Raw genomic sequence first — 15,831 nt, forward strand, 5'->3', positions numbered from 1 at the left:
TTGGGGCTGTGAAATGGAAATGACCAGGGGCTGGGTTGCATGGCATGATGTGCCACCCTCGGCTGCATGGCTCACATTCCCTGCCCTCTGGTACATCACAGCCATATCTTCAAACACCAGCTGGGAAACCTGCTTCCTCCCCTCAACTCCCTGATCGGTGGGATTGCCCCGTAAACAGACACAGCTGAGCTGTGGGGTAGCATAAAAGCTCCACTGGAGCTGGGGGGCTTGGGGCAGTCAGGAAGAAGTTAAGCTGTAGGAAGGGGGCCTGCCCTTATGAGGGTCCCCTCTCTCCTGCTCTGTGTTCTCTTCTGTGTGCTGCTGTGCCTGTGTTGAGCTCCACACTGCCCATGACTCAACGCAGAAACTGAGCAAAAGAAGACAGCAACCAGGTGAGGGCTGGGTTAGAGAGAAACTAATTGTTCATCTCCTCTGGCTTACTTGTGCTGTTTAGTCCTGATGCAATCATCATTAAGCAGGTATTTTCCATGGCTATGAAGGACTTTATTGTCAGCAGTGTCAAAGGCTTCACCAGTGGAAGTGTGTGACAAACTGTGTGGTTGATGCTTTGTTTTTCTGTTGCTCCCCCTGGGAGCTGCCTCCCTCTAGCACTGGGCAGGCAGCGAGGAGCAATCTGCAGTGAGGTTTCCTTTACAAGAGGGTAGGTCTCCATCCACCTGGCTCCTGTACCAGCTACACTGTTGGGCTATCTGGGAATAATTAATGGCAAATGCTGCCTGAAAACTGTGATGGTTTCTCCTCTGTGGGATCTGTGCAGCCAGAAAGACCTCAGGGAAGAAGGAAATAGTCACAGATACTGAATTAAACTGCATAAAGAATCAGAGAAGGTTCTTAATGCTGGAAATACTACAAGTATCAAGTTGGTTTTTTTTCATGTTTTCTGTCTCTTTGCCCTTAAGGAAGCAGAGAACTTGCACTGTCCTGAGCTCTGCCTTCCACCAGCATTCCAAATGACTTGATGTGGGCCATTGGATAGTGATTCCTCTTCCACTTCCCTCAGCCCTGGTCCCCTGAAATTATGCAATCATTGTCCATGCCACACTGTAGGTGCTGTGGGTGCCTCTCTCCCTTTTCTTTGCTCCCACTTACCCAACAAACCATTCATATTCTCATCCCATCCCACCAACACACCTTTCTTCTTTCCTCCTTGTTTGTTGTGTTACCCTTCAAAGTCTCTTAGAGGAAGGTGAATTGTGGCAAGCTGAATCCCTCTTGACCCTGAAAATGCCACAAAGCTGGCAAAATTAAGAAACAATCATAATAATCATGATAATGAAGAAGCAAAAGGAAATCAGAATAAGGGAATGAAGCATCAACTTGGACGAACACCCAACAAGTGACCACTGAACTAGCGCAGTGGGATATAAATTGTTGCACTCGAATATGCCATTTGGGGTGGGGGGAGGGAGGGAAACTGAGAGGAAGGGAAAGCATTTCAAAAATTCAGATATTTTTTTATTTCTTTTTAATCACACCCAGTGTCCTTGGAAGCAGGCAGCACAGGCCTGACCTGGCAGGTCTGCATCACTCCTCCATCTCCTGCCATAGGACCAGAGCACAGGGTCATGTTGCGGGGCTGCTGGTGGCAGAGGTCAGGAAGATGCCGGGCAAGGGCAGGAGTGGCCATGGCACCCAGCGTGGGAGCGAGCCATGCGGGCCACAAGAGCCCCATTGTCCCAGCTGGAGGCGGGCTGGCCGGACAGGGCTGGAGGTGGGGGCTCAAGCATGTGAATGACAGCAGCCCCGGGGAGCCCTGCACCCCGAGACACCGCAGCCCTGACAGCAGGGACAGCCTGGGACCCCGGCCCCTGCCCTGCACCTCTGCTTCCATCCCACAGCCGACCGCCATGGAGGAGGAGATGGCCCTGCATCGCAGCTGCCTGTCCGCCCCAGGGAGCCCCAGCGGCCCCAGCCGCATGCCGGGCCCCTCACGGCGGCGGGACAGCCCCCTCGCTGTCGCTGCCCCCACGAAGCGGAGCTGCCTCTCGGTCACCCTGCGCCGGGCGGCCGGGGCCGGCGGCGGGCTCCCCTGGGAGCGGCTGCGGGCCACGGCCCCTGTCACCCCAATCCCTCCGCGGCCCCGGCCCGTGGCGGCCGAGGGGCCCCCGCGACACGGCAGCTCTGACGGGGCCGAGGCCACCCCGGTGGCGAAGATGGGGCTGTCCTGCGCCCCACCACGCTCCGGTGGGTCTCCGCTGACGGGATGGGATGGGCTGGGCGGAGGGAGGGAGGAAGGCACCAAGGCGTCCCTTGGCGATGACATGGAGCCCAGCATGGGGCAGGACCCTTCAGAAGAGGTAGGGTGATGAGAGGGAGGAGAGGGGCTTCCTCCCCTTGGAGTGATTTCCTCTTGACCCACACCAGAATTATGGGTGGACAATAGCTGGTGGGAGGATAGCCCGTGTGTTTGTGAGCCTGGCAGCCAGCAGGGAGACGGGCAGCTGTAGTTGCCATGTCAGGACACTTTCTGAATGCTGGAATGCCTGTCTGTTTGTTGGAAACCAGTCTGTCCACTGCCCAGCCTAGCCCGGGGTAACTGCTGACAATTACTTCTAAATGTTCCTGTAACCTGCGGTGGGTGCAGTTTTTGTCCCAGAGCACTGCAAAAAGAGGAACCCCAAGCCCTTGCCAAGTCTGCCAGGCATCCCACAGCCAGGCCTCCACCCAGGGGGTTTGTCTTGTGGTGGAGGAACACATGGTGCTCCTGTTATCCCACTGACTGGAGGGTCAGAGCATTCCCAGATGTTGGTGCCCCAGCACAGCATGACAGGAACACAGTGCCTGTTGGAGCCAGGGCTCACAGATGTAGGAGAAGGAAATGCAAAGCAGGGAAAGGGCATCCCCATCCAAAGATGCAAGCAGCCAGAGGCATCCACACAGCTCTCCAGGCACAGGCACATCCACAGGGCACATGGAGGTGCCTGCCAGAGCACAAGGGGATGTGACCTGTGTACCCCAACGTGGTGTAAGTGGGAGGACGTGTCCGTGCTCGCCAGATGCAGGCACACACATGTTTGTACACACATGTTTGTACACACATGTTTGTACACACATGTTTGTACACACATGACGCAGAGGGGACAGCGCTGGCTCTGCCGCTGTGCCTTGGGCTGACAGCCAGGAATCATGGTGCTGGAGGAGAAAAGGTTTCTCATACCTTCACAGCCAAGCTGGAGGGCAAATCGCTTTTGATGAACCAACACATTCTCAATTTCCTCCCTCTGGGAAAGCAGGAGGTTTTGCAATCCCCTGATCCTACGAAATACCTAGGGGCAAAGAGCACCGATTCTCAGCCCCGCCGGAACTAAGCTGTCAAGGGTTAAATATGCCCCTCCCTAAACAAGCAGAGATGCTGAAAAGGCTGGGGAATTGGGAGGGAAAAAGGCAAGAAAAGGCCTGTGGGGTGTGGGTATGCAATGGGGGACCCATCGGCAGCGGCCCCTCCAACCCCGAGGCCATGCCCCCCCCGCAAGTCAGGGAAGCTGGCGGGGGCCTGGGATGGAGCCGGGGGAGGTGCGCGGGGGGAGATTTTGCGGAGATGTTTAATATTCAGGTCACATGACGATGGCAGCAGGAGCAGCACCAGCATCCCCGCTCTGCTGAAATAGCCACTGGAGAAGGAAGGGAAGGAGAAAGGGGGAGAAGAGGACACAGGGAAGAAAGACAAAGGTAAAAGCAAGTGGAGCTTTGTAGCTCACCGTGCCGCTTCATCAGCGTCAGGCTAGAAAAGTGGGGGGAGATCCACTCCCTTGAGAGAGGATTCGGAGACAAAGGAAGCTTCATGTTCAAAGGTAGGATGCTCCGGGCTTGGCAGGGCTGGCCAACGCCAGAGGGACACCGCTGGGGCTTTTTGCGCAGGCATCCTCTGCCGTACCCACACGCTGCCCAGCTCTGGGCATGGGGGAGGGATAACCCCCGAGGGCAGTGGGGGAAATCGGTCCTGGCTTTGTCTTTGGTTTTTTTTTTCCTTTTGGTGGCAGCAGTCTTGTATGAAGAAGAATGAGCAGGGCTGGTTGTGGTGCTGGTGCGGAGTAGCTAGTGCCAGGCACTGCTTTGAAAGGAAGGGATAATCCAGCTGGGGAGTGCCCACAAACTCCTCAGCACCTGGCTTGTCCCTTGCCAGTGGCGGGCAGTGGGGATGTCCTGTGCCTCTCCCTGGGCATCTGCACAGGAGCCAGCAGGCATGCGAGCAGGGGCACAGGCAGCTGTGGTGGTGTGGCTACCATGGTCCAGGGGTGCTCGGCATCCCCTCGCCTTGTGATACAGCTGTGCCACCCAGGGGGTGAACTGGGACATGGGACAAGGAATGTACAGCTGGAGAGCAGCACCAAGGGCATGGCTGGGGCTGGGGTGGCTGGGCTGGGCATGTGCCCAGCTCCTTCACCTCCAGCTTCTGCATCTCCAGAGAGGCTTCAGCACATGCTGCCCTAGATTTCACTGCAGCTGGGCTCTTGCCCAAGCCCTTTACAGAGTGCTGAGGAGAAGAAAGGTTGCTGTCGGGAAGGCTGCAGCAGCCCAGAGGATTGGGATGATCTTCAAGCCAGGCAAAATGATCTGGTAAGAAGAATGGTTCGGTTCTGTACTCTGAGGTCAGGCAGTACATCCAGCAGGGCTCAGCCATTGCTCTGCCCATCTGAAAGAAATGCCCTGGGGTCATCATAGGAAATGAGAAGGGAAAGGTATTTTTTTAGTGGAGAGATGCTCAGTCCAGCACCTCTGCAGATCTGAAGCAAGGAGCAGGTCCTGATGCCCATGAGCTCCAGGGAGCCTGTACTACTGAAGCAGCTGCTTGCTTTCTTTCCTAGGAACCTGGCATCCTGGCCCCTTTGAGGGCCTGCTTCTATCAGCCACCTTCAGGTTTTGAACTCATCCCTCCTCCCTGTTCCATATGTACAGGGAGTGGGACTGTGGGTCCAGGACCGTATGGGTGGAAGGGGCTGGGGTGAGATGTGTTTGAGGATCGCTGCCTCCAGCTGCAGAGGGACAACCTCGTGCTACACTGGAGGAGAGCTGCAGCGAGGCCATCCATGTGTTATGTGGGGGTTAAATAGCTTTTCCTTGCTGGAAGCTGGTTTGTGGTGAGCACTGTTTGCAGCTCTCCCTCCCTCTTGCCAGACAAAGGATGGGAAGGCAGGGGGAGGGGATGCAACTGTATCTGGGTTATCAGGACATAGTAGATGTTGGTCCCCACTATCTGAGCCCCCAAGGGACCTGCAGGGCCACCTCTGTCCCCACACAGGTCCTGCAAACATCAGAGCATGAAGGGTGAGCTGCAGTAGTGGTGTCTGCTGCTGGCCACATATACCGGCCTTCCAGGAAGAGGTTCTGGGGTGGATCAATGGGTGTCAGAAGCAGGAGCTAGCTGGGACCATGGGGACCTCTCTGGGCACTCATTCTGGTTCTTCCTGTCCCTGCCTCAAAAGCTGTGCCTTCCCTTGGTCCGGTCACATGGAGCATCTCCTGGGAGCCAGATATTATTCCCTAAGTGCCCAGCCCAGGACCCCCTCATACCGGATCTGGGCAGCAGGGAGGTATCACCAGCTACAGCCCTCTTAAATGAGCTTCTCTTAGCACAGAGAACAAAGCAGCAGGGAAAAGGGAGGCCTTGCAAACAGCAGGTGTAAGTGATTAACCTTGGCTAGCCCTCTATTCATGATCAGCCATACTGGCTGTAGTGCCCTCTTGTGCATTCATTACAGGGGACAGCTGCGAGGGCTACGGGATGTGCCCAGGACACAGAATGCCACCCCTTGACCAGCCGCTCAGTGTGCTCAGGAGCCTTCCTAGCACCATTAGCTTTAGTGCACATAAAACAGAGCCACTCCCAGGAGAGCAGGCAGGCATGCTTCTTGTCTCAGGGTGCCTCTTACAGCTCCGGTCCTGGTTTTGCACACCCCAGCAGGCTGTTCCTCAGCTGGCTCCTTGAATTAATCTGTGGGAGGCAAAAGGTGAAAAGTCATATGCAGAAAGATGAGCCCTGGGAAAATTTCTGCAAAATGGGGGCTTCCCTGCCTGAGGCTGTATGGGAAGGAACCCCACAAAGAGAAGAAGGCAAGTGGACTAGAGGAGAAAAGCAGGTGGCTTACCCTGACACCTAGAATGTTCTGATACAAAATCCAGGAAATATATTTAAGGAGACTTTGGGAGATCTTTTCTCCTGGTCTCGGGGTTTTCTATAGCTGCCCAAGAATCTGAATCTGAAATGTCTGCCCTAGTCACTGCAAGCTCCTGGCTCCAACAGTGAAGCTTGCAAAGGAATGGTCTTGTATTATGATGTCCTCAGCAGTTAGCAACATCTCCTGGCTCTGGGCAAGGCTTTCCTTGGTGAGACTGAGGGATGAGTTATGAACCTCTTAGTGAGCCTTGAGGCTGACGGCAACTTCCCTCCTTCCTCCTCCCTGTGTAAGAACAAGCATTGAAGGAATAAAGGAGAGGGTAACAGATGCATTGAGGAGAAGCTACCACCCAGGCAGTGAAAGGGTCACAGCCCACATGGACCATGTTCTGCACCCATCCCATGCAGCTGCTCAGCTAGGCTTTCTTCCTGTCTTGACCTGTTCCCTTCCACCTCTGGAGTTTATTTGCCCTCATTTCTCCAGTAGCCAAGTGCCTCACTGGGCCCACAGCCCCCTGTCCCTAATTCCCTCATCATTCCATTTCTCTCTCTCTTCTCCCACTCTTAGGGCTAGGTAGGACCCCAGCAGGGCTGTGTGGGGTGTATATAGAGAACGCTGCAGCAGCATAAGGGGCAAGGCACAGCCACACAACCAAGACACAGGTGCTGTGGGCAGCCTGGGACAGGATGAGTGAAGGGTAGGGTGCAGGAGAACTGGCTGGCCTTGGCCCCCTGTGCTGTACCAGAGAGATGGGCTTTCCTGGCTCACATCAGCTTTGATAAATCTGAAAAAAGACAATGGGAGCCTCAAGGGATGCTTCATCAGCAGGAAGGGCACATAGTAGTTGTGATGGGTGTGAGAGAGAATTGCAGCTGAGAAGCACTTGGCGTGGCAGGCTGCCTCCTCCAGCAGCTGCCTGGCAGTGTGAGGTGCTCCAAATTGCCAGTTTGACTCAAGTCAATGGTCCATCTTGTGCTCTGGTTCCCCCAGGGTGCTGCTGGCTGCTTCAGGAGAGGGTGATGATAGTCCAGGGTGCCTTCACTCGGTGGAGAAATGCAGGAGGGGGGCCATCCTCTCACTGACCTCTCCTGTGTGGGCAAGGTGGAACAGAGGTGGCACAAGAGCCTTCAGATGTTACCCACAGTGCTGTACGTAAGTGGCTGTGCTACCATCGTCTCACACAGGGGAAACTCCTCCCAGTTTAATATAAAAGACTTCCCAAGCAGTGGAAAGGAGCTGGGTGGAGACACCATTGTCCCTGCAAAGATCTTTCCTTAGCCCTTCCACAGGATCTTTCTAAGGAAAGATGATAGTGGGCACATGATAGTGGGATATTACAGCTTATAAAAAATGTAACATCTTCACTGTGTAGAGCAGCCCTTGTGTCAGCACTGGAGCTTTTATGTGGCAGTGCCAGGCAGACTCCCCGTTCAGCCATCAAGCCTGCTCCCTAACCATGTCCTTGAGCAAAATCTCTCTGACCTCTTCTCAGTCTGTCTCTGCCTGTCTTGACTAAGGTGTCACAGGGACCCCAGATTGGTGCTATCAATCTCACCAGACCAGTGACTTCTGAATCATTTTCCTTGTGAAGAGGGGCATATGTCACCACCAAATGGCAGTTGCCTGCCTAGCTGCTCATGTCCTTTTCTGCTGCCAGTGGATTCTGATAAGTGGTGAAAAAAACTCTGCCAAAATGGTGGAAAGGGATAATTTATGTAAGATACTTGAACTGAAGTGGCATACAAAACAAATGAAGTACTTACCAAGCAAGAATGCATTCTGTCTGTCCTGGAAAAATAACTCTCTAATGAGACAAAGCATAGGGAGTCAAGTAATTAGAGTGGGAGAACCTCTAGTTTGCAGCTGGCTTGTATATGAAAGGTATTTGATTCCTATCCCCTTCATCTTCCTTTCCAGATTCATCCCTCACGTCTGCCTTCCTCACCAATTAGAGCTTTTCTTCCATGCCCTGTCCTTTCCCAACCTCTGCTTCTTCCCAGCGGGTGGGAGCTACTCACTAATGAGACAGAGATAAATGGATGAGGTCTGCCCCTAGCAATGTGTGCCATCACCCAAAAAAGCGTCAGGGAGGCTGGAATGCCCTCGGGGTTTTCTTTTTACACGATTGTTTTACATGGAAGAAGTGAGGAAGCAGAGATGAGAGAGGGAAAGAGGCAGATAATTACTTTTCTGATCATGATGATTAGTTTCTTGAGTATGACAAAAACCATTGGTCTGTGGGAGGCATGCACAGAGATCATGGCCGTGCTTTCACTTCCACCACTGTCTTCCTCTGAGGAACTCAGCCTGTGCACCACAGCCAGTAATGCAGCCACCCCTGGCAAGGGCCAACATGCAAGTCCTCATGATACATCCCAAACTCTGTTTCAATGCCAGGACTTGACACATAATTTTTTGAAGTCTGTTCCATTGCAAATTTTATGGTGAACTTGGAGGGGCAAAACACTGGTGATCCTGTTGAGAACTGGGAGACAAAAATAAGGAGACACACCCAGAGCTTTGGATGCCTGATTATCAGCCCAGCCAGCCTTGCTGCCCCTGCTCCTGCTGTTTGGAGGTAGCCATCAATACACTGCATTCTCAATGAACCCCACTTCACCTTCTCATCTGGAGTGGGACATAGAAGAGTGTGCTAGAAACTCAGGTAGATGTTGCTCCATGATGAGCCTTACCACTAAAATCTTGACCTTCAGTTATTCTCAATAGCCCTTGAAAAGGCTGATCAATGCTGCACTCTGCCCCTGTGACAGGTCAGCAAGGAGGCTGTTGTTACACCTCAGTGATGATTTTTCAATCTTTGTCCCCATGCAGGACCAGTGGAGAGCAAAAACGAAGCAGCCATGTCTGAGCTGGTCCCAGAGCCGCGACAAAAGCCAGTCGTACCAATGAAGCCCATGGGCATCAACGCCAGCTTGCTGGGCTACATCGGTATCGACACCATAATTGAGCAGATGCGCAAGAAAACCATGAAGACAGGTTTTGACTTCAACATCATGGTTGTAGGTAGGCAGAGACCAGCTGAGAAACTGGGAACCGTGGCCAGGGACTGTCCTCTGAAGCCAGGTGGGAGAGCAAGCCCTGTGGGGAGGGCATGAGGGCACAGATAGAAGTTGCTCTGAGGGAAATCAGAGCCTGAACAAGGCAAGGAGACACCTCCAGCCCCTTCCCCTGCCAGCCTGGCTCTGTTCCTTGGGCCTGCTATCATCACCAGGCTGTGGCAAATGTCACAAGCTTCCTCTCTGCAATCCTCAGGTCAGAGCGGACTGGGAAAGTCAACACTGGTAAACACCCTCTTCAAATCCCAGGTGAGCCGCAAATCTTCAGGCTGGAACCGGGAGGAGAAGATCCCCAAGACAGTGGAGATCAAAGCTATTGGGCACGGTAAGAGCCAGGCTGCTGGGGTGGAAGCAATACTGACGCCTCAGCATAGTCTTGCAGAAGATCCCAGCAGTCTACGCAAATAGTTCTTTGGTATTAGGCAGCCCTTTCTCCCATAGGAAGCTAAAGGGCAGTTTTAGATGGCCTCAGAGACAGACAAGACTTTTCTTAAACTGGGATGCCCCTGATGCCACAGCCAAAAGTGAGGGGTAGACAAATAGATTTCATCACCGAAGAGATTAGTCTGCAGTTGTGGATTAAGCCTTGCCATAAGTCATTTTCATCTGCAGTTACATTTAATGAGCTACACAAGTTGCATTGTTGGGTCCCATCCCAAGCCTGGTAGTGCACAGCTCCTCACAAAGCATCAGCACAACTCCTACAGTGGTGCAGGGTAATGAGCATTATCTCAGATCCAGGATGATGCGTTAGAGGGGAGAAGTTGTGTTAGGGTAGGTACTACCTTTGGGCCACAGACTGAGCACAAATCCATTTTCCTTTGGCAGAGTGTTGTAAGGTGGCTTTTGTGTAGATATTACCAAAATTTGGGGTCAGACATGGAAACGAGGGTCATAACTGTTGAGGCATGACACAAGCTGGTCTGATTATGCTTGCTGGGCAGGGATGAGGGCAGAGCTCTCTTGTTCCCCTCTGTGTGGGACACAAAGACATGTTTCATGAGAGAGCAAGTCCCCAGGGAGGAGTATGATTGTTTGCAATTTCTCCCCCAGTCATTGAAGAAGGTGGTGTCAAAATGAAGCTGACAGTGATTGACACACCAGGGTTTGGGGACCAGATCAACAATGAGAACTGGTGAGTTTTACAAGATCAAAGCCTTGTGTCCCAGAAAGGGCTGAAGTTAAGATGGTATATAAGTGATTGTAATCTGCTTGGCCCTTGAAAGCATCTGGGATATTGTTGCACTCGGGGGCTGATCATGGGGCCGTGGGACGGTGAAACCATGGGTCTATGTGTGTGATAGGGGTATGCACATATTACATGGTGAGTGTACAGAAACTCTTAATAATCTGTGCTGATGGCAAGATGTTTCAGGTGGATTTTTTTTTTTAATGCCTGAGACTGCTCTGCCATCAGAGCTGGGAACACTGTAGGCAGGAACACGAGGAGATTTGTACCTGTCTATTCATCTCTTTCTCCCACTTCAACAGCTGGGAGCCTATTGAGAAATACATCAACGAGCAATATGAAAAGTTTTTGAAAGAGGAGGTGAATATTGCAAGGAAGAAACGAATTCCAGACACACGCGTGCACTGCTGCCTCTACTTCATCTCCCCTACGGGACACTCGTATGTACACAGTCCCTTGTCCTTTCTCCAGCCCTTGATACCTCTGTGCCAGATATATACCCTACACTGCTGCACCTCAGACATGGATCCAGGGATCCTGCCAGCAGGACTGGGCACTGTTTAGCTTAACTCTGGGAGATGTGGGGCTTGAAAGGGTCTAAGATTACAAGAGGGGAGAAATGCCACTGTGTTTTTTGGGAGAGGGCAGAATGGATGGGAAGAAGGAGATGAGAACATGGTGGCAGCAAGCAGGGTATGTACAAGGGAGGGTTCACTGGTGCCCTGATGCTTGGACGGTCATTAGGATTAAAGGCGAGGAAGGTAAGAAGTGACCCCTTCCATCTTGTTCCTTCTTGGGCTGCAGCTTGCGGCCTTTGGACCTGGAGTTCATGAAACATCTCAGCAAGGTAGTGAACATCATCCCAGTTATTGCTAAGGCTGACACCATGACCTTGGAGGAGAAAACCGAATTCAAACAAAGAGTGAGTATCTCCTCTTCTGGATGGGATCCTTCCCTGCCCTGGCTTGGAGACGGGAGAAATGAGTTGTATCCTTCTTTCTGGGATTGCAGTGCAATTGCACACCCCCAGGGTGTGCACAGAGTCCAATGCTGGGTTGGTGGGTTAAGTCCTAAAGATGCAGCTGTTTATATCTCTGAGGGCATCTGTTAGAGAAGGAAGAAATGTGTGTATCCTTGTGACATCTTGTGATATGTTCTGTCATGGGAACCGGAGAGCCAGACAAGTAACTGAGGTTGGGAAGAAAGACTCATCATTGCTCCCTTGTGTCCTCACTTTACTGTGCACTTCCTTGGGACAATCCCTCCAGCTTCTGCCCACTGGAAGGATGTCCCAGATGTGTTTGCCTGGCCTTGCCAACTGCCTTCCCTTCAGGTTTGTGCTGCTTTGTGCTCCAAAATGTCTCTCTGATTAGGTGCGCAAGGAGCTAGAAGTAAATGGGATCGAGTTTTATCCCCAGAAAGAATTTGATGAGGACTTGGAGGATAAAACAGAGAACGACAAAATCAGGGTAGGAAACATTTTATTGTGGGAGGGGAAGGGTGGATGAGGAGAGCACCACATTTTGTTCTGCACTTCAGCATCATTACCCTCACACATAAGAAATAAACTGCTTTTTAATCTCTATTCCTGTGGTAATTGCAGTCTCTTTCCAGGGATATCTGTAAAGCAGAGTAAACCTAGGAAAATCTGCACAGCCCTATGGATCACAGTCTCCTGCACTCTGTGCTCTGGAAACACAGAGTTTCTCCCTGTGTTTAGAGATCTGAGTCCCCAGTAGCCTCATCTACTGTTCTACTTCCCAGGAAAGCTGCACACTTACTCCATTTCTGGCTTTTCTCAGTACAATCTCAGCCATTAAACTTTATGAATGTTCATGTGGCTTATGGGGAAGGATTATTTGAGTCCCATCATTCTATTGTAAAAAACTACAAATATGGTGAGAAATATTCACCTTGAACTATCTATATGAGCAGCTCTGGGCTGACAGACCCTCTGTTGGTTATGCTAAGGTACTTCTTCTCTGGTCATCCCCCTCAGAAATGCTGGAGGTAGGTGCAGAAAAGCTCTGCCCCAGCTCTGGAGCCCTTGGCACTGCTGTAAGCTACCCACTAAGCTTGTTGGGGTGCAAGGACACCTGGAAAGCAAGAGTCCATAATTCTAAGGATAGCACTGAGGGGTGAAAAGGACAACCAGTGAAGTTTTGCTCTGGAGAATCTCTCCACTTGGAGAAGGCCTTGTGTTTGTTGAGCTCAGAGGTGGAAAGGTGGATGGGGAACCATGGTGGTGCTGGTCTCTGGAATGGGTTCAATGGATCTTTCCACGTGTCTCTCCCCAGCAGGAAAGCATGCCCTTTGCAGTAGTGGGCAGTGACAAGGAGTACCAAGTGAATGGCAAAAGAGTCCTGGGCAGGAAAACACCTTGGGGAATCATTGAAGGTAAAAAACCTCTTGCTTATGGGAGCTGAAAGTATTGTCTGCAGATCACAGTAATAGACAAGAGTCCAGATAGCATGACCTGTGGCTACCTTCCCATCCCATTTGTGACAAACTGCTTGAAACCAAGCAAAAGGAGAATTCTCAAATAGCTTTGCCAGGAGGGAACAGCCATGGTCAATATGGTGCCACTGTCACCACCTGGCAGAAGCTGGAGCCACTCTGAACACCATGGTGTGTGAAGCTAAGCTCCTGAGGTTGCCTTGGTTTTCAAATGAAAATTCATGTGTGACTGCTTAGCATCTCTTAGTGTGTCTCCTCAATGCTCGATAGTGTGGCATTCAGACAGCTGTCTGTCCTTTCTGAAGTATGCAAGCTCTTCCCACTTGGAACCTGCCCCCATGGCAGTGACTTTCCCATGCTCTATAACCACAAAGGGGCTGTTGAAAAAATCAAACGTAACAATTGATTGCTTTCTTTTCAGTGGAAAACCTCAATCACTGTGAATTTGCCCTACTTCGAGATTTTGTCATCAGGTAAGGTCATGGTCACGCACCAGTTTGCTCTTGACAAGCTGGGAGTCTTCCCGAGAGCCAGTCAGAATGAAACAGCCCCTACTAAAAGGGAAATAAAGTAAATTTCAGGCAGTAAAAGCTTATGTGGTGTAGGGTTGGATTGAGTTAAAGGGTAGATATTCTAGTGCCTCTCTTAGTGACATGACCACTGTGTCAGGTAGGTGCTAGTTTTCATGTATGAGCTGCATGCCTGGAGAAAAGAAGGATACTACCACCCTCTCAAGGCTGCAAAAACTTCCATTAAGGGAGTTTAAAAAAATTCCATTAAGGTTGCAAAGACTTTTATTTGCTGCTGACAACAGGGCAGTAATAAAGAGGCCATACTACATCCTAGACTGTATTTCCTTCCAGGTTGAATGATGTGCTGGAACATATGAGCTAGAAGCAAAAAGCTTCATATTTCATTAGCTTTCATTGTCCTGTCTTATTTCTACTCTGTTTCATGAAGTTGCCTCAGCACAAATTCTGCAGGAGAGCTGTAGATCCAGGGTCATCTCTGTTCCCTATAAAAACAGCACAAAAAATAAGAAGATAGCAGAAACACAGTTCAAAACCAAAGCCTGTGGCTCATATGATGCTATTGAGACATTTGGCCAGGTACAATGCTTTGACATCACCCTACTTTCCTCTTTTTGTTTTGTAATACCTTCTGCAGCAGAGGTGCTTTTCCAAAGTCTTTCAGTAAAAACATGCTACCCAAATGATCATCACAAAGCCTATAACAATCCAAGCCCCCAGGCTGTGTATGGAGGTTAGAGATGATGCTCACAGCAGTGTTCTGCAGCTTATGATCTGCAGTGAACCTGATACACCTCCTGATGCTTCCTTGCCTCACCGCTGCTTCAGATAAGCCCCAGTCTGCTCTGACACACCAGGATGGCCAGTGGCTGTGCCAGTGGCACAGGTGAGAGAAGGGCGGGGCACTGGCAAGCACAGCCAGGAATTTCAGTCCATGTCCTGCATCCTGCCTGTGTGTTCTCAAATGCTGATACTCTAGCTCTCGGTTGTGTATGATGGCACCCATGCTATCCACCCATACAGAAAGAGGGTTAACAATAATTAGCTAAACTGACTGACTGAAAAATCTTCCATTTATTTTGGGGAATAAAATTATCATCAGAAGGATAATACTTACTGTGCTGATATTTGCTATCATATCCTCTTTCCCAACCCACTTTGTCCCCTGCAGGACCCACCTTCAGGACCTAAAAGAAGTGACCCACAACATCCACTATGAGACCTACAGGGCCAAACGGCTGAATGACAATGGAGGGCTGCCCCCCATGACTGTCGAGACAGAGGAAAACCACGAAAGTAACCTGTGAAAGACCCTCCCCCTCCACAGTCACCTGGTGACTCTGGATAGACAACCCACCCCTGCTACCCTTGACTCAACCATGGGCCTGTCTCTGAAGCATGTGGCACATCCTCCGTGGGAGTGAGAGGATGCAAGTGTGAGTGCGTGCGGGCGTGCATGTGCCTCCCTGTGTGCCAGAGAGGGACAAGGGCATCTTCCCCGTCCTTCCCAGAGTGTCCCCATTCTCGGTTTGGTTTTTGCACAGTGGACTGTCCATCAGCTTCCTTTCTCTCGTTTCTGTGTCTCAGCTCTGTATCTTGCCTGGGGGAAATAGTGTTGTGGGGGAAGGATTTCTAGGGGCATGGATTTTGGAGGGGGGGGCAGTGTGGGGCATGCTGTAGTCCTTTTTTTATCACTTGGAGACATGGCAAGGAGAGACTCTGGGAGAGATGGTGGAGTCAATGCATGCGTGTTTCAAGAGATGTCAGCAGAGGTTTCTCTTGGCTCTTCCATGGGTGTAAAGGCAGCTGGTTGGTCTGAGGGCATGGTGGCCTGGCATTTTATCCCCTTTTCTTGCTGTGGCTTTCCAAGGGGAAATGGCAGCTTGGAACAGGGTAGATGAGAGAAGACTGGCACGTTTTGTGTTTCAGAGCAAGTGACTGGTGGGAAGAGACAGTTCTTGGCCTGTAGCATCTGTTTGAGAAGCATCAAAGTACTTGGGGAAAATGGATATATTTTCCAAAATAAGCAAAACCCAGGGGGAAAGAATGTGTTCCTGCTGCAGAGGGTGCATTTGCCCTGGCCAGCACGAAGGTCGAAAGCCATGCTTGTGTCACAGGCATTCCACTCTGTGCAGATCAGACCAATCTGTGCTGGGTCACCCCAGCTCATGGAGTCAGCCCATGCCCCTGCAGTGGTCTCTCTCCACCAGCACTGAGCAGGTCCTGGCCAAACCCTTCCCCACAAGATGGCCCCTCGGCTGTGCGAGCACTGGGAAGACAGTGCCACAGGGGTTCCCTGCTGGGACCCTCCCCGAGGGACAGCTCCACTTGGCATAGCACCTTGGGCATCTTGGAGGAGTGCAAACAGCCATGGATTGAGAAGCACTGGGCCAGGCTGGGGGCACAAGAGATACCTCTTCCTCATTCTCCTCATTGAAATG

At 51.4% G+C, this 15,831-nt stretch overlaps 1 protein-coding gene across 7 annotated transcripts; it reads left to right on the forward strand.

Moving 5' to 3' along the window:
- The first annotated feature begins 231 nt into the window (after positions 1-231).
- Positions 232-14,701, forward strand: SEPTIN3 (septin 3). 7 transcript variants are annotated; one of them, XM_068191411.1, is made up of 10 exons: positions 232-392; positions 8,970-9,161; positions 9,411-9,539; positions 10,268-10,349; positions 10,706-10,843; positions 11,208-11,325; positions 11,777-11,872; positions 12,701-12,800; positions 13,282-13,333; positions 14,562-14,701. In XM_068191411.1, exons 2-10 carry the CDS (start codon positions 8,999-9,001, stop codon positions 14,695-14,697), a joined length of 1,014 nt encoding a protein of 337 aa, XP_068047512.1. In that variant the 5' UTR covers positions 232-392; positions 8,970-8,998; the 3' UTR covers positions 14,698-14,701. The 7 variants fall into 7 exon arrangements, with proteins under 7 accessions (XP_068047512.1, XP_068047511.1, XP_068047508.1 ...); XM_068191410.1 differs by lacking the exon at positions 232-392 and adding an exon at positions 1,189-1,377; XM_068191407.1 differs by lacking the exon at positions 232-392 and adding an exon at positions 2,076-2,205 and having other exon boundaries at positions 12,704-12,800.
- The last annotated feature ends 1,130 nt before the right edge of the window (positions 14,702-15,831 follow it).

Source organism: Anomalospiza imberbis, chromosome 5 (assembly GCF_031753505.1).
Source record: "Anomalospiza imberbis isolate Cuckoo-Finch-1a 21T00152 chromosome 5, ASM3175350v1, whole genome shotgun sequence".
Classification (NCBI taxonomy): Eukaryota; Metazoa; Chordata; class Aves; order Passeriformes; family Viduidae; genus Anomalospiza; species Anomalospiza imberbis.

Coding starts and splice junctions, on each gene's coding strand:
- SEPTIN3 (XM_068191406.1), top strand. CDS start 2,175: ATGGGGCTGTCCTGCGCCCCACCACGCTCCG. Junction 9,540..10,267: donor GATCAAAGCTATTGGGCACG/GTAAGAGCCAGG, acceptor TTTCTCCCCCAG/TCATTGAAGAAGGTGGTGTC. Junction 11,326..11,776: donor AAACCGAATTCAAACAAAGA/GTGAGTATCTCC, acceptor CTCTCTGATTAG/GTGCGCAAGGAGCTAGAAGT.